The sequence below is a fragment of the Budorcas taxicolor genome, chromosome 20, assembly GCF_023091745.1.
Source record: "Budorcas taxicolor isolate Tak-1 chromosome 20, Takin1.1, whole genome shotgun sequence".
Lineage (NCBI taxonomy): Eukaryota > Metazoa > Chordata > Mammalia > Artiodactyla > Bovidae > Budorcas > Budorcas taxicolor.
The window spans coordinates 6783390-6806553 of record NC_068929.1 but is presented as its reverse complement, the minus strand read 5'-3'; the positions used below and the strand labels follow the sequence as shown (position 1 = coordinate 6806553).

General features: G+C 45.6%; 1 protein-coding gene across 1 annotated transcript in view; it reads right to left on the bottom strand.

Moving 5' to 3' along the window:
- Nucleotides 1–225: 225 nt before the first annotated feature.
- RANBP17 (RAN binding protein 17) overlaps nt 226–23164 on the bottom strand; it is a 347799-nt gene continuing 324860 nt past the window's right edge. The window contains exons 27-29 of the mRNA XM_052659359.1: nt 4439–4537; nt 2448–2575; nt 226–473 (exon numbers count right to left, since the gene is read on the bottom strand). Coding sequence (XP_052515319.1) covers nt 383–473; nt 2448–2575; nt 4439–4537 — 318 coding nt within the window. The 3' untranslated portion in view covers nt 226–382. The remainder of the gene's footprint in view (nt 474–2447; nt 2576–4438; nt 4538–23164) is intronic.

Sequence of the window (23164 nt, the reverse complement as noted above, 5' to 3'; positions counted from 1 at the left end):
CATTGAAGGCTGCATCTCCCACAAATTCACCACCTTGATCGCAGAGCCATTAACTAGAAAACACTGAGCCGCAAACCTGGTTTATTATGTTCTTTGGTTAAATATTGTTTCTACACCCTTTCAGAGCATTAAGAACAAAGATAATAATATTATATAGAAAGACTGAAAACTCATCTTTCGCTTTTTTCAGTGAAAAGACTGAATCTACATTGTTTGTGTGCTATTATAAATTCTTATAATTAGGCCAGACTTATAAAAAGGTAGGGTTTTTGTTGTTTGTTTTGAAAAACAGATTCTCCTGGGCTAGCCAACATCACTGTCCTGGGATCCAGACCCACGAGTCTCTGGATGAAGGCCTCTCGGCACACGGGCAGAAGTCCAGTCAGCTCATCATGTCCAGCGGCTCGGGGCTGCTGTCACTACGCAGGGCCTCGGCCATGTCTCTTCTGAAGACGGAGAGGTTCTGGGTGAACCTGTGGGAAAAGGAAGAAAGGCTTGAGGGCAGTGGCAAAGCTGAAGCTGTGTGAACCTCTGGTGGTGGAGTTCAGGACCCTGGAGGGGGGCCTGGCTGAGCTCCCTCCTCCCATTTCACGGCCACTATAGCTCCTCCCCGTCCGCTCCCAGAAAATAAGGGTTATCAGCAAAGACACTAATCATTCTGAGGGGTGTGTTCTGTGGTTATACCATTTAAGAATTATTTTTAAAAGTTGAATTACACATAGATAGTAATGAATATAAAGAAAAGAACCAAAACTTATGTTGTGTTTACATATAAATTCATTTAATCATCATAAGACTTCCCCAGAGCAGGTGGTTAGCATTGTCATTTGCAGATGAGAAAACCAAACTCAGTGCTGCCAAAAGAGGGGCCCCTGGGTAAGACCGCCTGGGCTCAGATCCTGACTCTGCTACTTCTTAACTGGGTGATCTCAGACGGACACTTAAGCTCGGTCTCGGTCCCCCACGTGACAGCTACCTTATGGGACTGTGAGAAGTAAGAATTTACTGAGTTAAGAGAGACAGTGCCTGTAAGCGCTCCGCATCCTGCCTGGCATGTGGAGAACAGCCCTTCCTTGCTGGCTAGTAGTCTCACTAAGCCAGGGACTCACAGAGCCACTCAGGAGGTGGTACTCAAACTCCCAAGCCTTGGGGGAAGCAATTTCCCCCTTGGGGCACCTAGCAAGGCACCTCCCCTTCCTTCACTAAGTCTCTCCTCCTAGCCTGGAGGCTGCCCTATTTGCCTGACAGAGGATCTTGGCCGATGGAACAAGTGGTGAAGGGAACATGCCCACAGAGTCCATCTGACTTGGCCTTGTATTATCAAAGCCCAGGTTTTGGCCTGTGGCTATGGGGCAATTAATAATTTGCATTTCAATGGCATACTATTTGAATGCTACCACGTTTTATAAAAGGATGGGGCAAGTAGTTTTTTTTTTCCCTGAAAACATTTTTCTCTCTTCATCATTCGTTATGTCTGTCTCTGCCACTAGAAGCTCCATGAGGGCAAAAAAACCTGGAACAGTTAGTTCCCCACTGGTATCCCCGATGCCTGGCACATAGCTGATTTTCAACAACATTTTGTGAACTAAATGAATGAAAGTGAATTCAAGCATAGGTGACAAATTTGTGTTCCTCATCAGGATCTCACTGGCAACTTACCTGTCTCTGTTCTTACGAAACCAACCACATTTAAAGGTCAGACAGAGGAAGGAACTACTTATTACTTGCTGTTTATTCTATGTCCTAGGCACCATGTTGACTATATCCTGTCATTTAAATGTCACAACCAATTATCACCATCTTCCTTTTACTGGTGAGAAAACTGAGGATCAGAGAAGTTGACTGCCTTACTCACTGCCACACAGCTTATAAAGGAATAAAATTTAAATTGGAATCTGTCTGACATCAAAGTCCATGTTTGTTCAAATGTCAGGAAGCCTTTCTTTGTCCTTCATAGCAGTTATAACTTTTTCTTTCTTTTAACCTTTCAATAAGTTTTTTTTTTCTGTGGGATTATAAAATGCTTAAGGGCAAAAGTTGCGCTTCATTCCCCCGTGGCTCAGTGGTGAAGAAGCTGCCTGCAGTGCAAGAGGCACAGGCGATGCGGTTCAGTCCCAGGGTCGGGAGGATCGCCTGGAGGAGGGCGTGGCAACCCACTCCAGTATTCTTGCCTGGAGAGTCCCATGGACAGAGGAGCCTGGCGGGCTACAGTCCATGGGGTCGCAGAGAGTCGGACACGACTGAAGCAACTCAGCACAGACGCGTCCATGCGCCCTTTACAGTGCCTAGCATGCTGCTTGGAGGAAAGCAAACACCCAGACTGGACGGAACTAAACTGAGCCGCGGATTACAAGGTGGGACAGAAAAGCCACCTCCGTGCCTGAGCTGTGTTAAGTGCAATCCTGGAACATCCGTCTCCGAGACGCTGACTGCTGGGCGCCACTCACCTGTCTCTGTTCTTGACAGACAGGTTCTGCTCCACTCCTTCCATCAGGTTCTGGAAGCACTGGGCAAGGACCTCCTGCTTGGGGAGAGGCTGGCTGTTTATCAGACCTGCCCTCAGTTCCCCGAAATACTGTTGGGAGACAGAACAAGCGTCAGAGGCTTGGCTCCAAACTGGGCCTGAAGAAAGCTGTGGGGGCGGGGCCAGACCAGCTCTGAAGGGCTCAGGGCTCCTAACTCTCAAACGGGCTTTGGTCTGGGTCCACTGTGAACATTAAGGCTCTAGAGAAAACCAGAGCAACAGAGACGTTCCTGAGTATAAACTGTATTATCCCCTCATAAAATCTCTTGCTGTGATGGTTTTACTGTCACAGAACAATTTAGGCGGATGGAGTCCTCGCCTCCTGGGTGGAGGGTCAGGCACAGAGAGGCCTTGCTCTCCTCAACACTCAGAAAGGCTCAAAGAGGAGCGGCCTCTTAGGCTGAGGGGAGAACTTAGCCAGGGAGCACCTGGGCAGCGGAGGCCAGGCCCCGGGCCGCCTCCTGCTTCTCCGCCCCCGTGGCTTTAGGGAGCTGCCTCTCAAACCGCCCCAGGCTCCGCGCACCCGAGCCCCTGTACTCCTGGGTCAGGGCGGGTCTGCTTGGCTGAGGAAGGGCACCTCAGGCGCTCGCTTAGTTCTGGGAGAGCTGTCTGCCACCAAGAAAAACCCCTGTCACGCCTGGTCACAAAGAACCGCACAGCCCTTTTCTCTCTGCTGACGACTGTGGGCTTTTACACACACTTACGCTAACAGCAGCCCCTAATCATCGGAAACAGCCTAATTTCAGCACAAAGACGACATTTTGCTAGTCATGTGTTTATCCTTCCAGGCCCAAACAGCATGGTATTTAATTTTCATCATACATTAAAACAGCTCACATCAAAAACACACATAATTAATATGTAGTCAGCCTAATACTTAAATACTATATATCAGAGGCATTATACTTAAACCACAATGTCTTCCTGAACAAGACTAGGAATGCACAAAACTACTTATTTTTCCCTTTTATAATGATGCAGTGACTCACACCAAATAGAAAATTATTAGTTTTTCATCCCAAACCATGAAATATTGCCTCCATCAGTAAAGTATAATATTGTGATGTCATAAGCTTTTTCTAAACACTGAATTTGCCCTTATTCCCTCTCAATCATTTTAAAAGAACTGCTCTCTTTTATAGAGCTTGGATTTAAATCACAATAACACCGGGGGAAGATGAATGACAGTGCTATTGAATGTGGCTAAAATTGGATACTTCAGCACAGGTGAATGATGAGACAGCTCTTCTCTTTTTGATATATTTTCTTCTTCTATTAGTTTCCTTCCAAGGCTGGGATTTCAGTTTGAATTTTAATGTATGCGGCTGTCTCTAATCTCACTGTCTTTTCCCCAGTACTCTCTTATTGTATAGACAATTCATTCTCCTGAGCAGTAATGCACTGTTCCTACTGACTGCTGGGGAGACAGGGGTGGGTTCCAGGGGAAGCTGGGGAACCTGGGAGGCAGCCCAGAGTGGTGCGTGCACTTGAGGGCTGGAGGCGCGTGTCCTGGATAAAGGGTGCTGCCTCTGTATTCTGGGGACTGCTGCCATTGAGGGCAATGGGCATCCCACATCAGGAAGGAGGCCCAGGAAAGGGCAAACAGGATTGTTGCCCAGCATCTCCTGGAACAGGGAGGGGAGTGAGGGTGAGCTGGAAGCACTGCTGAGCTAACCACCTGCCCAGTGTGGGGGCTCTGGGCTCTAGAAAAGCTAGCTTGAGGTGTCCACTTAGCTGAAAGAGACCTGAGGCCCCTGGAGAAGGGCCTTCTGCGGGAATACGGCCTTGTCCCGGGCGCTCAAGGTGCCCGCTCACGCTTGGCTGGCCCCCGTCTCTCTCACAGCCTGGCCTGGTGTCTGGCTGTGCCCTCCTCCTGCGGTTGCCTCCTGGGGACCTCCCTGCAGCCACACTCACCTTCTCATTGAGCAGGACGAGCCCCAGGAGAGGCCTGGATACTGACCACTGGTTCCGACAGTCTTCAAAGACAATGGTGTTCATGAGGACGGACGTCATCTAGAAGACAGGGTCACAGGATGACACTGGCGCCCAGCTCGAGGTCGCCCCAAACCCAGGCCTGCCATGTGCCCCCCTGCTGCCCACCACATCCGGCCACCAGCCGTGAGGGCACTTGCTGGACAGACAGCTTCGACTCTGGAAGCCTACACTGCTGCCTGTGGGAACACTTGGCAACTCTCAGCTCCCTGAGGAAGAGCTGCCCCTACTGAAACGTGTGGTGAGAACCTTCTGGGTGGGAGAAGTCAGAGGCCACAGGCCCAAGGGGATCAGTTCCTACCTCTCAACCCAGATGTGCTTTCCTCTCTACTGGGTCACCAGGCAAAAAGCTCAGCTCACTGTTGAGGCTCTCATTTCACCAAAGACACGGTCAAGTTATAGAGGGGCCACATCTCTCCATGACCCCCTCAGGCAGGTGGAGATAGGGAACCCCGCCCATGTCACACTGCAAGTCACGGTTCCTGCTGGCTCAGGCTGTTAAAAATCTTTTCATTCGTTCCTCATACACTAAACTTATTCATTTACTCACTTCACTCCTACATTGCTTATTTTTAAAAAATCTTTATTGAATTTGCTACAATATTATTTGTTTCCTGTTTTGGTTTTTAGGCCACGAGGCATGAGGGATTTAGCTCCCCGACCAGGGATTGAACCTACACCCTCTGTATTGGAAGGTGAAGTCTTAACCACTGAACCAGCAAGAAAGTCCTACTCCTGTATGTCATACTCATCCATTTTCTTAAATTCCAAGTCTGCAAGATGCCTGGGAGGAGGTAAGAGAACACAGACATCTACTACAACCTTTGTCCTTGAGGAGCTAAAAGCTTCCTGGGACAGACTACTTAGCAGAGGTAACAGGAACCAGGGCTGGGCAAAGATGCTGTGGGTAAGCGGCGGGAAGACGGATACTTCTGGGTCCTTGAGAATCAGGGAAGACACCGCAGAGAAGGCCACAGTTATGGAGTTCATCATAAATGGGTTCTAAGCAGAGACAGCAGCAAAAAGGGAGACTGGGCAAGAACACAGAGGGTTTTGCAATGGTAAGGAATGCAGTGTGTAGAGAGAAGAGAGGTGGGCCAGAAGCAAGACCCCAGCGTGGGGTGGGAGACCTCGATGGAGAATCTGGCCGTTCGCACCGAGAGACATGCTCAGCTCTGTGCTTAGGAAAGCTCCCTCTGGGACACGTGGACTGTGCGGGGGACAGGACAGGAGGGAGGCCAGAGACGGGGCTGCTGCAACAGTCCTGGCAGAGAGTGACGAAGGAAGCTGTGGTCGCCCACGTGAAGCGGATGCTACGGGTCCTGCTGTTTGGACACTACACCCCTCGTCTGCAGTCCTTCCTGTTTCCCTGCTTCAGAGCTCCTTTCCCTGAAGGAAGGCGGGGGAAACAGCAATTATGTGGCAGAGTCTACTACACACATCGCCCCTGACTAGGCTGTGGTGACATCTGGCTTTGTCCTCTGGCCTTTTTGCAACCCAGTTTACCCTGTGATCTCGGGCAAGGCACGGAACCTCTCTCTCTGTGTCTTAGTTTCATTGCCCATAAAGAGGGAAATGATAATCCAGTATAAGAAAGCTCAGGGACTCAAATGAGAATCAAATGAGAAAGTAGATATGAAAAGTGCTGCAGAGTGAAAAGTGTTATGAACATTTAAGGGGTGTGTGTGTGTGTGTGTGTGTGTGTGTCTGTGTCTGTGTGTGTGTGTGTGTGCTTAGTCGCTCAGCCGTGTCTGACTCTTTGTGACTCCATGGACTGTAGCCCGCCAGGCTCCTCTGTCCATGGGGATTCTCCAGGCAAGAATACTGGAGTGGGTTGCCATGCCCTCCTCCAGGGGATCTTCTCAACCCAGGGCTCGAACCCAAGTCTCCCGCATTACAGGAGGATTCTTTACCGTCTGAGCCACCAGGGAAGCCCATTTAAGGTATATATATATAAACAACACTGATGAGCTCTAAGCAGCTGCTGCTCCACACGTCATCACCATCATCCTAACAGGCCGACTGCTGCCAGTACACATTTATCGTATGTCCAGTGTCTCTGGGGAGAAGCTGCGTCTTATGCTGGCATGTTGAACATCATTTGCAGATCATGTGTTTCTGTATACAATCTAACAAGCCACCCAAAGTCATAGAGCCACAAATTAAATTGACAAGCAAAACTAACAGATCTGCGGAGACAGCCTAAAATATTACGGGTTTCACAATCTGAAGGCGGAATAGATATTTTAATGGAAAAGATTAAAGTTAGAGGTACCAAAGTCCTCTAGTAACTGACAAAGCATGCTGAAGTGATGTGCCAATTACTTTATACGGTTCTCCCGTGGATTCATTTGTCTGAATGCATGTATTTATGTCTGTAATAAGTAAGGGATGTTTGAATAAAATACTTTTCTAAAAATAAAGTTGGCTAAAACAGATGACTTTTTTTTTTCTTTTTTACTCTTCCGGAAAACGGAAATTAGTGAGCAAATCCACTCAAAGGGTATTGACATGGCAACTCATCTCCACAGTTCTTTTTTTCTAATAATCTGAGAGGATATGGGGAAACAATTCAATTAGTGTAGCAAATCCCTTTGGAGAAAGGTCCCCCACCCCCATATGGAAGAGTCCTGGGTGAAATGCTTAAGTACCTGCTCCAGGTACTGTGGAATCTCTGGTGGTTATGGATGGGACAAGTCAAGACTGAAAGGAAAGAGCTCTTGCCTGCTCTGCCACAGCCCACTCCAGCCTGCGCTGAGTCACAAAGCGCCATCAGCGCTGAGTACATGGAAGGCCGCGGGAGCGGGACCTCCACTCTGCCAGCCTCTGCTCACCACCTACAGGCATGGCTGGAACGGCCATCTCAAACTGGCCCAGCCCAGGCTACATTTTCTAGAGCCTGTGTCCGAAAAGCATACATATTATCCATGTATCATCCTAAGCAGCTAGTCTGCCCGACCAGGGAGTGGGCCACTTGGGAAAAGCGGGCAGCGCACTGTCTCAGGTGCTGCTTCCCTGTTCCCCTTCTTCCTTCCCAAGAGGCTTGGGCTAAGTCTGTAGAAAATTTCTATCAATGAAGCAAAACCAACATTGGTTTGGTAGGGACAGACTTTGGAGCCAGTCAGAACTAAGGCCAAATCTGGGCCTGCCACTTACGTAACCTGGGATGCTGGGCAAGCTGTTTGTCTTTTCTGAGGCTCTATTTCTTTACATATAAAATGAGAGATTATAGCAACTACTTTGCAGGGCCACGGTGAGGACTGGCTTCTTTCATAGGTTCCCAATCATCGCTGGTGCTCCTCTGCCCCCACCATGGTTGGCCCACCTGGCCTGACCCAGTGGACTCTCATGGCTCAGGGAAGCACCCAATTTCATGTCTTGATTATAGACAGATAACCCAGATTATATTCTCCTCACAATTATCTGACCTCACTGGGAGTTGCAATAAAAGTAAAAACAATATCCTCTGCCTCCTGCAGCCAAAAAAAAGCTAAAATAGAAAACAGTGCAAAAATCAGTTCTGTTTGGTCTGGCACACGTGTTAGTATGGATTTTGAGTGATAGTGTTTCTGAAAACTTGTAACCTTCTAAATAAAACATGAAGCTACTTGACAAATATCTGATCTGGAAAAATAAAACAAAGCAGTGCTGTGTTCCATGGACCTCTGTTCACTCCTCAGCTCTTATTCTACGTCTCTGCCCTAGAATGGGAAGTGAAGCACAAACCCAATGCACAGTGGACTCTTGCCTGTTCAAACGTGCGGGCCCACTCTTCCCCTCCAGCAGGCTCTCACTGCAGACGCTGACGTAGATGTCAGCGTGGATGTGGCTTGTGCTGGATGTACTCTTTCTAAGGACATTGGAGGTTCAATGGGTCTAGAAGATGGGAGGAGAAGGATGGCTGAGAGGTGTGGCTTGAGTGGGTACTGGGTGATGACTGCAATGGGGTGTTAGGGAGATTGGCCTACAGCCTCCTACCACTCTGGGGCCATGGGGGACATTTCTCTGTGTCCCTCCTGCTTTGTGTGGCACCTGGCACCTACCAGAAGCTCAAGAAATAGCTACTGGGTGACAGAATGAATGCACAGATGAATAAATGAAAGAATGGGAAAGGATGAGTGAAATATCAACTGAAGTATAGAGCTAAAGAGCTGAAAGGGAACTGTACAGAAAACAGAGAAGTTCTGGCCTCAGCCCATGGCTAAAGCCTGAAATTGGTAGATATCTAGATCAACACACTGCTCGTTTCCTAGGACCTTGCTTTTGTGTGCAAAGCCCGAGAATGCTTCTAAGTCACTGTTGCCTCTCTAGCCAGCGGCTGCCTCGAAGAGATCTCTAGGGCCTTTTAGGTCACCAAGGCTAAAGGCTGAGGCACCATCTTTTTTACTGACAGCCATTTCCACCTAAAAGTAAGCTGTGCCTGATGAGTTTCTCTCTGCCCGACAGGAACAGATATGTTTGCAGAAAGCCCCTGGGTGCTCAGCACTCTGTGAGGCACAGGTACACACTGTCTGCAACCCCCAGCTAACCCTGAGGGAGACATTATCCCCATTTCATAGTCTAAGGAGCTGAAGTCCTGAGCAAGTCAGGGACTTGCTCCAGGCATCACAGCTGTCAGCTGCCGTGTGTGACGTGGAACCAGGCCCTGTGCACAGGTCTGCCCAAGTCCGGAGGCTGCTGCCTGACACCCCGGGCATGCCCGTGGGCAGGGCCAGGCCTGCGGCAGTGGTGGTGGCAGTGAGTGGCCAGGGCTCCTTCGCCTGCCCTCAGAGGGCCTCCCAGACGCGCTGCTCACGTGCGTGTCCTGTTTGGCCACTCGACCACTTGCTCAGGAGTCAGGCAGCTCCTGAAGTCCCTGTGATTAGAATCCAGGGAAGAGGTTCCTGGTGAGTTGGCAGGAGACCTTCTTGCCTCCCACCTAGAGTTTTTATAAGTCTGGTTACCGTATCTTCAGCCTCTCACAATGAACAGCAGTAGACATAATTAATAGATTGTCTCTGGAAAATGGTCCATTGAACCATTGGTTTCACTCTCACCCAGGTATATAGCAATTTAAATAAACATAGGAGAAATGATTAGAAAATTAAACTAATTTTCTTCAATTTAAAATACTCTCTACAGATTGAACATTTTTCATTGTTAATATTGTTTGGGTATATTGATAAAACTAAAAAATATTCCCCAATTTAAGGAACAGGTGAAACAAATCCAAACTCCTCTCTCTTGCTCTCCATCCACTTGAGAAAGACAGCACTGAACGTGCTGTGATGATAGGAGCTCTGACCGACAGGGGCCACATCCTTAATGTATTCAGGGAGCCTCCGCTTTCCCCCCTCTCCTGGCCTCTTGGTTCAGGGCTGCATGACATTTCAGTTACACTGCAACTTTGCTGCCTGTTGATCAGGGAAATGGGAATGGGACAAGAGTACTTTGTCTTCTCCAAAAGGTGGTGGAGGGAGGGCCTGTGAAGGCAGCTTTGGTTTAGACAAAAGAAAGTGAAAGTGTTAGTTGCTCAGTTGTGTCTGAGTCTTTGCAACCCCATGGACTGGGAGCCTGGCTCCCAGTCCATGGGGATTTTCCAGGCCAGAATGCTGAAGTGGGTTGCCCTTCCCTTCCCCAAGGAGTCTTCCCTACTCAGGGATGGAACCTGAGTCCCGCATTGCAGGCGGATTCTTTACCATCTGAGCCACCAGGGAAGCCTAAAGACGAAAGGAGGACAGGCCAAAGGAAAGATGGGAGAGCGAGACGCAGCGCCTCTGCACTCAGACCAGGCAGGGCCAGAGAGAGGAGGGCAAGGCCAGGCTGAGCAGGCTGTGCCCAGGAGGCTGTGTCTCTAGAACAGGGTGCCTTAATCTGCTGGGTGGAGGCAATAAGAAGAAGAGGGGGGTAGGATATAAAATTATGTGTACTACAGGCCAAGCTAGGTTGCCTCTGATTTTGAAGTATGAATTGCTGACATTTTGAGGAACAACTGATAAATGCAGCGAACACTTGAGGGAAGCTCCTGACTCTCAGGAATCCTCTGGCACCTGTAACTGGCCTTCGGGAAGGCCAGGTGGGGAAGGAGGAGGAAGGCTGGCCATAGCAACAGCAATAACCACAGAACAAAAACGACAGTGCAGGAGAACCTGAAAAAGCAGAGAAGCCTTCTGCCCCTCTCCTACAGCCCCATGCCCTGGCTGAAGATCCAGGATCTGGAAGAATCTGAATGTTCTGAAGGAGGAAACGCTTCCAGGTTTTCAGGGCTTGTGGAAGTAAGAGAGTTGCCGTCATTACCGAGTGCTATTCTTGAGGCCATGTGCACAGCAAATATTGAAATGTGATCCTCCTCAAATTAGATACTAGTCATCTTTAGGGAAAAGGAATCAATTGTTTCTTCATTTGCTGTCTACCAATGTGACATTAGTGGAATGTTATGAAAAATGAAAGTAATGGACAAACAAGCAAATGTTCTTCTGCCTGGATTAACGAAGCCCAACCACCCAAGTTACTTTAAATCTTTTAGTATGTGTACACATTAAGCACGTTCCTAAGTTCTCTTAGGGTCTTTGCAGCCTCATAATAAAAACAACTGTTGAGCACTTTAAATGAAAAAAAAAAGTCAAATGAAATGTATGAGCTGAGCCTCTTTTTCAAAGAAACAAGATTGCAATCAATTACATAGGTGACCCATTCTTCTCTGAAAAATCATTTGGGAGTTCTGCCTCTTGGCCTTTGTACATGGCTAGCTTGCCTTTTTTTTTTTTTTATAAAAAGGCAAAAAAACTTCTTACTAATAAAGGTACTGCAGGACTGGGGAGCTCAGCTGGCTTTGGTCACATTAGCACTGCATGGTTCTGAATCCAAATGCAAAGCAACCCCTCCTGCAACCCCTCCTTACAGAAAGTTCAGGGATGCATTTTCTCCAAGTGATAAATTGCCTAGAATATTTAAAAACCCCTTCCATCCACAGTAAAATCTAAGGACATACACAACCTAGTTTTGCTGTTGTTTCCATTTTCTCCATTACCAACATCACCCTTGGTTCTCAAAACATTCACTTTAATCATAGTTTATTGGGGAAAGAATTACCTGCCAGTCTCCTAGCTTATAAGAAAGAAGATAAAGTTGGAATCAAACTTCAGGATGAATTAATTGAGAGTACTGCCTGCGATGTGTCTATTCTGAATGTTACAGTGCACATCACAATGAAAACAGTTTTATTTTCCATGGTTGAAATAAATTACAATAAATAATTCAGTTCAATGGCAGAGATGTACTGGAGAGCAAGAGCAACAAAATTGACTACACTACACTGTGAGTCTCATTCTTGAATCTTCATTATCCATTTGAAACTTTTTACTGGTAGTAAATCATATTTCAAGTAGCTGCAGATCTCATAAAGCAGCTTGCTGCATTAAAATAAAACCAGAAAACCTGGGGCACTGGGAGGCTGCAGGGATTGCCACTCAGCACTATTTGGGAAACTCTTTCTCACTCTTCTCTTGCCAACATCACACAGAAAATTTTTTGATTTGATGTAAAAATTAAGCATCATTTGTCAAAAACATCCTCTAGGTAGGAATGCTTGGAAAATCTATATGGAGAGGAATGGTTTTCAACTCCAGAGCCATTTTCCTCTAGTTTTTTTCAAGTGACACTGTCATTTCTAGTTCATGGTATACTGTTTGAATGACTGCCTTACAATCATGGAACCTCAAATGTCCTACACAAGCCTCTGGGGGGTCTCCAAATGAGCAAACATGTGTAAGCTCAAAAGAGACTAACAAAGGCATATGTGCTATGTTTTCTGTCTAAAAAGATGAGCCTATCTTCACTGGAGAGCTAATTATTTAACTGGAATCTTAAAAGATACATATAGCATCACTGGGAAAGAAGGATACCTCAGGAAGAGAAAATAAAACCAGAAGAGGCAGAGGAGACAGGGCTTGGTGTATCTGAGGAATAGTCAGGCTCTGTAAGGCAGGCTTTTGAGAGAGACCTTCTTTCGAGTGGAAAGGAACAGAACTGAGGGTGAGGAGAAGACTGAGCTGAGCCCAGGCTGCGAAAGGCCTTCTGCGTCACGCTGCATGAAGAAATGAGTCTGGCCCAGTACAAACAGGGTAGCCTTCAAAGGACTTCTGAATAATGCTTAAGTCTGTGATTTAGAACAAAACTGATGGGAACCTGCGGGACAGCAATGATGGGGAGCTGCTGGAGGCAGGGCAACCTGTTTAGACACTACTGCGCAAGCCCAGAGGATAAAGGAGGAGGGCCTCGGAGATGGGGAGAAGTGGTCAGAATCCTTGACTGCTCATTCCATTTTCTGCCCAGCTAAAGAAATCTTTCCAAGAAATACAACCTGATACTGAAGCCACAGGTTGATTCAGAGCTTTGAGAACATGGCCTCGGATTCTAGACTGCCCGTGAGAGAAGGGGCTGCACACTAGAGTGCCCCAGCAGGGCTGTGTGCGGTGCAGGGTGGCAGACCCACGGTCCCACAGGGAGCTCGTGGGGTAAGGAGCAGTGACACGAACCCCACCCAGAGCACACACCACACGGCAGAGGTGACGACAAGCACATTTATATTAAATATTCAGTGGTAAAGTAAACTGTAACTGAGGCCATGCAAAATCAAAAAAAGGGAGTGGGAAACAGCATGCTGCTTTATTGAACAGTCATCATAACATTTCCCAATGAATATCATATTTCACAACAGAACAGCATAAGGCATAATGGCATGAGGGCATCTCATGCAGTCCTCCAAGCGGAGTGCAGTGAATATTGTGTTTCGTAATAAACATATCATCCTTACAGGAGGAGGTTCAAAGTTTCATTGCCTTTCATCTGTCACTATACCCTCCCTGACTTCCTGAAGGGATCTGGTTAGATGGGCCTGAACATCTTCATAACCAACAGGGGAGGGTTATTTTACTTAACATGTTCAAATGGTTTTGTGTTTGGAGAAAAAAGTCTTTTTTGGGAAAATTCCCTTGGCCCGCAGAAGCATTTTCCATTAAAGATTAGAGCTTAGTGTTTAAACCATAGAGGATGGCATGCTGCCTTTCAGATTTGAAGTTTTTACTTGTAGCTGTTGAACTGGCATAGACACTGCTGGCCAAGCGTTTGGAGAGATGATTTAGAGACGTTACTGAAATTTGGAAGCTCTTTCACCCTAATAATTACACAGGGAGGCTAAAGGACGACAGTGACTGACAGTGCTGGGAAGAGAACTTTGTTCCTTGATGTAGTCAGACTTCGCTGCCAGCGGCTTCATGCCGGGCTCTGTCAGACCCTGAGGACGTACAGGTGAGCGAGGCACAGTCCTAGCCTCCAAAGGCCCAGGGTGGGTAGGCAACACGCTGTTTGTGACAGTGCAGTACAGCAATTGCCACAGACAGACGCCTGCACAGGAGGCTCTCAGAGGCCAGAAGCGGGGGCGAACCCTGCCGAGGCAGGGAAGGCTTCCCCAGCGACATTTCAACCTGCTGTAGAGAATAAGGTAGCCAAGTGGGAAGAAGGGCGAGCAGGCGCAAAGGCTTGCAGAAGGGCCTGGGGAAGGGCGAGCAGCTCTGCGGGAGGGCCACTGAGAGGGTGTGTGCGGAGTGGTGGTGGCAGAGGAGGCTGGTAAGGTAGGCAGGGGTCTGATGTTGTGAAGGGCCTGGTCCTGTGTGCTGGAGAATGTGGGCTTTAGCTTGCAGGAAATGGGGTACTCTTTAAGTTGAATGACCCTTCCATACACCCATGTGGAAGGGAAAATGGCTGGTACACCTATTCTCCACATGGTCCGGCCCTTTAGGAGGCTGAGCCACCTGAGTTCTCCCAAGAAGATGCAGTTCTTTCCTCTTCCAGGATTGGGAGGCCACAGACACAGAAGGCTACCTGCTTGGCCCCAGTCAGGATACATCTCGGCCCCAGTCCTGTTGGCTCTGTTGCCAGGATTCTGAGAAATGGCACTGCCATTACTTCCCTTGGCCCACAGCACATAACTTAATAGTGTCCCCTGTCAGGAATGGTTCTCTTTGTCAGGAAGCTTTTTATTGATGTTCAACCTTCATTTTCTCTTTCTTAATATTATCCCATTATGCCAATATTCCATTGTGCCATGCTAAGTAATTCCCTTTCCTCCTTGGCATTCACATCTTCCGAGTATTTATAGACTTATCAAATGCCCCATTTAGTTGTCACTTAGGCAGGCTATACATATTTAGCTTCTTTAATCTGGCCCCATAAGCCAGCCTTTCCATTCTCCTAAATCACTTGAGTTACTTTCCTTCAGGTTTCTGTCAATTTGCTTCCAGCCTCTTGGTAATGCAAGGGGCTCGGGAGGAAGACGGGGTTTGGGAGGGAGGGCTTGCTCCCTTGGTGGGGCAAGAAGAGTTCCCCATCTGCTGAGGGTGGAACTTCTCCCTTAAAGTATAAACTCCGAAACAAGCCAGGCCTCTAGAGAAGCTCTAAATGCCTCTTGTTATCTACTTGTTTCACCTGCATACATTTCAAGTCAGGAACATTCTATTATTGACTCTTATGTGCTAGGTGCCCACAGGCAACACATGTGTGAGGGGGTCTTATTATGTGTCAGGCACTGTGCTGGAGACCTCTCCTTCCTTCTTTTTTCCCTTCCTCTTCATTTCTTAGACTCACTCATTGCTCAAAGAATTACTGAACTCCTGCTGTGTGTCAGGCACTGTGGCACAGAACTGAATGAAATGCAGTCCCTGTGGCTGCAGAGACCTCATGCAGCCTAAGCGTTTATTCCTCTCGTACTGCCCGCCCCTCAGGCTGTTTCCTTCCCATCTTAAGGGTCACAGAGAAACCACCCCTCAGTGCACTTAGCTCTCACCGGGGCTCTTGGTTGCCTGAGAGGAACCTCCTTGTCCCGTCTGAGCGAGCTGCCACACTAAGCACAGGTGTCAACACGGAGCTCCTGCTTAGTGTTCTTCTGTGCTGGGTCTCTCTGGGGCCTAAGAGATTCCTCTTCAGGCCTGGTGCTTCTATCGCTCCTCCTTCTTGGCATTCGATATTCACGTGACCGCAACTAAACACGTGCTTGAATGTTTTGTTTTCCCTTTCCATGATACCGGTGTTCCAGGTTATGGAGTAACAGGTGGCTGAAGCAGTGATGCAGTGGGACACATCTGAGTCCTGGCTCGTCTGGGGAGTCTGGGCATGAGACCACAGCGAGGAGCACTTCAGCCACTTGATCCCGGGGGCTACTCCACACAAGGAACAGAATCCCCCTGGCTGCAGTGCTGCTATCCTCAAAGAGGTGAGGTAGCTATTCCAAGGACACAGTTAGGAAGCAGCAAAACTGATATTCAAAACCAGGTCTACTGACTACAAAATCTTTCTGCTCTGATTGTTGTGAAGTAGAAAGTCCTCAACAAATACAGAATTTACAATTAAACAGCTCTGGAAGGAGGATGGAATTTCATCAGTCTGAAAGCAGTTACATCTGTATTCTCCTAAGCATGGCAAGGGACACAGAATTAACATGCAAGAGTTCTTCTGGGTTGCAAAGCACACAAAGCCACATTAACTCACGAAGGGCCAGAGAAGCAGGTAACCTTTACCTTGTTCTTCAAGTCAACCAAATAAGTCTTCCTTCACATACCATATGAACTCACTGCCGCTCAAAAGGCCACTGCTAGTTAAAAGTTTCCAAGAGTTAAAGACAAATGAAGACAAAGGTTGAAGTCACCACTCCAGCACATTAATATACTTTGAGAAAATTTCACATAATTTACCCTGCAATGCTATGTGAAAAATCAGCAATAACTGTAAAATGAATAAATAATGCCATCATTAAGCCATCTCACATTATACTGTGCCATTCTTTCAAGAAATTCAAGAGAGTTTCTCATACCATGCACAATGCCACTAAGAGAAATGAAGGTAGGGGAAACTCTGCCACCCTGGAATAAGGCTGAAGGAATAACAAGAAATGCCAGGAATGAGAGGCAGGTTAAGGCCCTGGGAAGCTCTCGTGTGGTGAAAGCTGTAAAACCTAGAGACAAAAAAGCCTTAGTTAAGTCCCGTGTGTGCATGAGTGCTATGTGGCTTTAGTCATGGCCAACCCTTTGAGACCCTGTGAACTGTAGCCCTCCAGGCTCCTCTATCCATGGGGATTCTCCAGGCAAGAATACTGGAGTGGGTTGCCTTGCCCTCCTTCAGGGGGTCTTCCTGACCCAGGGATCGAACCTGTGTCTCTTACATCCCCTATATTGGTAGTCGGGTTCTTTACCACTAGAGTCAGTGGGAAGCCCCAAGTTATATTCCAAGCACTGTTATTTAGTGGCTCTGTCTTTTGGCAAGTTATTTTGTCCCTCTGGTTTGTTTTGTTCGTACTTTTTGTCCACATCCCATGGCATGTGGGATGTTAGTTCCCTGACTAGGGACCAAACCCGAACTCCCCTGTATCGAAAGGTAGAGTCTTAACTACTAGACTGATGGGGACGTCTCTGTTTCAGCTCTCTGAACCAATGTATACTTTATCCATACAGGTACTGTGGGATTGAATTTGTTGATGTATCTATCCCTCTCAAATTAAAAGGTATTCATATTGGCCCTATCTACCCATTAGTCCATCCTAAAGGAAATCAGTCCTGAATATTCACTGGAAGGACTGATGCTGAAGCTGAAACTTTAATACTTTGGCCACCTGATGCGAAGAGCTGACTCACTGGAAAAGACCCTGATGCTGGGAAAGACTGAAGGAGGGAGGAGAAGGGGACGACAGAGGATGAGATGGTTGGACGGCATCATCAAAGCAATGGACATGAGTTTGAGCAAACTCCGGGAGTTGGTGATGGACAGGGAAGCCTGGCATGCTGCTGTCCATGGTGTTGCAAAGAGCTGGACACAACTGAGTGACTGAACTGAACTGAACCCATTAGGGTTGTTGTGAGAATCAGGAGAGACGTTAGGTATGAAGACAATATAAAAATGGAAAGAGTTATGGAGTTTCTTTTCATTCTTGTCATTGCAAGGTAAGGCTTGGAGTTTACAGAAAGAATAAGTGAGAAAAAGTCAGATTAGACCCATGAGTAAAATCCACATCACGCCATGCCCCCATCCAGTCCAGTGAGTCTGTGATATGCAGAACGCTCGTTCACAGAAAGAACCCTAACAAAAGCAGAACACACAGATGGGACTAAGAAGATACAGGTACTCTGGCTTACTCATGGCCTTAAAATCAAATCATCTTGTGAAATGAAGTCTTGGGCTTGGGATTTCTTGGAAAGGATACTTTTCACATTTATAATTATGAACAGCAGGGAAAAGGACAAGGATGGGAACATTAAAAAGTAGTACCTCTGTATTATTTTTCAAAATGAAGCCACTTTTACACATTTATTGAATACCTTCTCTGTGCTAGGTGAGTTTGTACTCATGGGTTCATTCTGCCCTCACAACTTCCGAGTCAAGGATCCTTTCACTATGAAGATACTGACTATCGCAGATAAAAGGGGTGACTTCCGGACCCTACACTAGGCAGTGCAGTCAGGCCTCTCGAGGGCTTGGGACCGGGACAAGCACTCTGGTGGGTTCTCTCTCAGTCTCTCTCTGTGGGCCTGTCTGGCTTCTGCAGATCCTTCCGTCATGTTGGCGGCTCTTTTCTCTTGCTGCAGACTGGCTACTTCCCTGAGCATATGGCAGGGAATGGCTGCCCCGTGGCTCTTGAATTTTCAAGTTTTCAATTCAGCTGAGGCTGACCATTATCTTTTAAATGCTAGTTTCTAAATCCAGGGAAGATGAGCCAGTTTGGGTCAAGTGTTCCCCTCCTGTCCAATCAGTATTCAAAGAAAGGAGCCGTTGGCTCAGTTAAGAATTTATGAATGAACGAATGCGTTTGCCTCCCCTGCTTTTCCTACATCCCTCCCAAGCCTGTTTCCAGACCATTTAAAAGTTATACGGCATAGCGGTTAAGAGCAGAGGTTCTGTTACTTATTAGCTGTGTAGTATTGGGTGAACTACTAGAGCTGCAATTACAGTATTTTGAACATAAAGTGGAGATAAAAATATATGCCTCACGAGTAATGAGACAAACAGAAACACACACACACAGGAATACATATGTGTATACATATGTGTGAGTACATATGTGTGTGTGTATGTATAAATAGATATATAAAGCATTAACATAAAAACCGAGCATATAATAATTTCTACTACTTTTTCATCATAATCATTCATCATTAAAATTCTCTTTGAATCTGAGGTTGCCCTTCTATGGCGACCTCTCTGGCTCTAGCAAGCCTGCAGTAAATAAGACTTCTGTTACATGATGGAGGAGAAGTCTAAATCTGTAAGGAGGGGGTGTGAAGACTCTTCTCCTTTGGAGTGGAAGGATGTGGAAATAACCCTAACCTGATCTTTTCTGGGCAAGGGAGCCTGCTCCTCTGTGATGCCATACAAGTTTAGGAGCCTTCTGGTGAGCCCCGGGTTGGCCTGGATGTGATACAGGGAAGACGACCTCAGGGGTCATCTTCACATGTCACAGAAACACAGCTCAGAGCAGAAGACTGACCTTGTGTCAAAACTTGGGAGTTGCAAATGAACCCCAAATCCTTCCATTTGTGAGCTATGGGTAAGTGCTACTACCTGTCTGCAGTCGCATTAGAAAGACGTGTCATCTGCTATGCTTTCTTTCCTGAGAAGTCTTCAAAATACAAAACAAAACAAAAAGTCACAGACTTAGAAGAAAAAAAATCATCCTTTTAGAAATAGACTGTTAGACGCTTTTCCAGAGTTGGTGTCAGTATTTAATCTATGAGTTAAGAAATTTTCCTTGGAGAGGCTTTAAAAAAGAATGCATTTCAGTGAACTCTTTTTAGCGTTAATTTACAATGAGAGATAATTGTGCCAATCACTATTAATGATGGGGCTAAAAAACTATCTTGTTTGCCATTTGCCATACCGAGTAAGAGATATTATAAAGCATATCTAATTATCATTGGGCTAAACCTGTGTAAAACTGCATTTTTTCCTCATGAAATGCTATCTGCTTTACATGGGTGTGAAGGAAAAGGTACGGTGGTTGTTCATTTTTTACTTCATTTCTGCTATTCTGAGAACATTTGCTGCAGAATAACAGTAACACTGTGCTAAACAGTAGATAAAAGAACAATGACAGATTGCAGTCACTTTAATTCATAAAGAAAACACTTGGAGCCCCTGGGAATGCCAAATCAAGCCACTGGCACCCAATGACTCTATGCTAAGTCACAAAGTACATCATATTTTTTTTCAGTTTAAACACAAAGGCTAATGGACGTGTAACTTATTTATTTCAAATTCTTCTTTATGAAGCTGGCAATTCTTTTTTTAGCTCTTTGGAAAACACTGTAATTCCCCTATTCTATAAACACACAAATATAATTGTAAAATGACATCGTTCTGTTTTCATTTAATTACCCCTGAAAATGCTTTCTATTTAATATTCATTACTCAAAAGCTAATTTAAAAGAGAAAGAGATGCGACTTATTCAAAAAGATGTACTGTCGTTCACAGCAATAGTTATCTAATATACAGAAGTTAATAAAGCAGATTAATCTGCAAGTCCCCTTAAGCCATTCTTGAGTTTTGGGCAACTGCCTCTTTGACCTTTCACCTTCCCGCTGCGCACCAGCAGCAGGTGCCAGCTGTGCAGCAATCGTGGCCGGCACTGAACGCAAAGTCTTCCCTTACTTTGCTTCTGACCAGCAGCTGACCCTGCAGGAGTGATTGTTTCTGGTGCCGGCCTAAAGGCTACATAAACCAGTAGCAGATAAACAAAAGACTACATATACCAGCTGCCTCGCCTGAGGGTACCATCCTAGGCTGACACCTCCACTCCTTCTCCGGCGTACCAAATTGCTCCTTGTTTGTTTCCATACATGCATTTCACCCTTGTTATTTTGTGCAAGAGGCAGGCATAGGAGAAAACCCCCCAAAACAACAAGGACAAAAAAACCCCATCCCTTCCCTCGAACTTGACTTTTGAGTATTCCATGTCAAACTGTGCCATTATGATGCTAATCCAGGCCTGATTTAGCAACTTTAATAAGAGGCTAAACCCTCTTGTAATTAGATAATAAAATTTTATTATGTATTTTAATATTAAAAGTCTTAAAATCAAACTCTTCAAATCATACACTGGTACGGAACTAAGGTACTTAAATATCACAGCCCCAGAAAATGGGAGCTTGAGAAAGCACATTGTGGCTAATTTTTCATTCTCAGAAATGTAAACATGGAATTCCTATGTGGTAGCAGTGAAGCTCCAACACTCTTAATTACGTGCAGGGAAGAATGAATCTATTCAAGTATGAAGCACACTGTACCATTTCCAGCAACAGCATGAGATGGTTTTGACAGTTATTTCTTGGATACAAATTACACAAGTATAAAAACAATCCCCATAATGATTAAATGCGGTTATGTACATAGGAGAATACCAGTGCAAAGGGTAACATATTTAAATGGTTTTCCTTCATTAAAAAAATTATATATGATATTAAACCATCAATCACTGCTGAAGCACTGGAGTTTAGACGCACTGTCACTGGTTGAAATAAATGACCTGGAGACAGAATTCTGGCTCACTCAATATGGTGTCTTTGCTGTTGCTTAGTCACCCAACTCTCTGCTGGTTTGGGCTACATCTGGTGGATTCTATCCTTTTCAATTAATAAGGCAAGTTACGCTATCCATGGATTACATCTCTGAACTGTGCTTAGAGGTAGAAAAACACATGTCCTAGGAAAAAAAAAACAAACTAACCCACAAATGCTCTCTGTTCTGTCAGCCATTTAGAACAATACTTGAAGTACCTTTTTTTTTTAAACCCATGTTTAAAATTTTCCTATGTAATTTCAGCAGCTATTATATAGTATACAACGATATACTCTTAGCATTACTATTTATTTTGTTAAGTAGTAGTCTACAACCATGTTAGATTTGATGTCTAAAGTCACTGTCTGCAGACTGCACTTCTAAAAATATTTTTTTTGGGTTTGCTGTGCAGACATTCACTGACCATCACGAGGCTTCAGGCTCTGCCAGGTGCGAGGCCAAGTATCAGGATGGAGGTGATTTGGGGAAAAAAGGTACTGTGTAAAGGCAACAGGATTACAATACTAATTTGATGATTTATCAGAACAGGTTTCTATTTTAAAATACCATTTTTTGTTACAGGTGAAATAGTCATTCAACAAATATTTCTATAACAAAGATGAAACAAAAAAGGCAAAAATATGGTATATAACAAAGGATTTGGACCAGAATTATCCTTTTAAAGATGAATAGAGAAACGAGTTCATAGTATCAAAGATAAAAGCCATTTTGATTAAAAATTAGTGTTCTATTTTTAAAATCATGAACTTCAACTTTCTAAACTGATCTTTAGGAATAGTGATCACACATTCATCATTCTTAAAGAGTTTTAGTGCCTTTTGGACTTTTGCTACCTGGCTATTAACTATATACTTCTGTGCAGCCCTGTTCCTCTTTCAGTTCAGTTCAGTTGCTCAGTTATGTCCAGCTCTTTGCAAGCCCATGGACTACAGCACAGCAGGCTTCCCTGACCATCACCAACCCCCAGAGCTTGCTCAAACTCACATCCATTGAGTCAGTGATGCCATCCAACCATCTGATCCTCTGTCGTCCCCTTCTCCTCCTGCCTTCACTCTTTCCCAACATCAGGGTCTTTTCCAATGAGTTAGTTCTTCGTATTAGGCAGTTAAAGTACTGGAGTTTCAGTTTCAGCATTAGTCCTTCCAATGAATATTCAGAACTGATTTCTTTTAGGATGGACTGGCTGGTTTTCCCTGCAGTCCAAGGGACTCTCAAGAGTCTTCTCCAACACCACACAGTTCAAAAGCATCAATTCTTCGGCACTCAGCTTTATTTATGGTTCAACTCTCACATCCATACACGACTACTGGAAAAATCATAGCTTTGTCTAGATGGACCTTTGTTGGCAAAGTAATATCTCTGTTTTTTAATATACTGTCTAGGTTGGTCATCACTTTTCTTCCAAGGAGCAAGCACCTTTTAATTTCATGGCTGCAGTCACCATCTGCAGTGACTTTGGAGCCCCCCAAAATAGTCTCTCACTGTTTCCATTGTTTCCCCATCTATTTGCCTTGAAGTGATGGGACCAGATGCCATCATCTGTTTTCTGAATGTTGAGTTTTAAGTCAGCTTTTAAACTCTCCTCTTTCACATTCATTAAGAGGCTCTTTAGTTCCTCTTTGCTTTCTGCCATAAGGGTAGCATCAGCCACATATCTGAAGTTACTGATAATTTCCCCTGGCAATCTGGTTTTCAGCTTGTGCTTCATCCATCCCAGCATTTCACATGATGTCTTCTGCATATAAGTTAAATAAACAGGGTGTCAATATACAGCCTTGACGTACTCCTTCCCCAATTTGAACCAGTCTGTTGTCCCATGTCCAGTTCTAACTATTGCTTCCTGACCTGCATACAGGTTTCTCAAGAGGCAGGTCAGGTGGTCTGGTATTCTCATCTCTGTAAGAATTTTCCACAGTTTGTTGTGATCCACACAGTCAAAGGCTTTGGTATAGTCAATTAAGAAGAAGTAGATGTTTTTCTGGAACTCTCTTGCTTTTTCTGTGATCCAATGGATGTTGGCAATTTGATCTCTGGTTCTTCTGCCTTTTCTA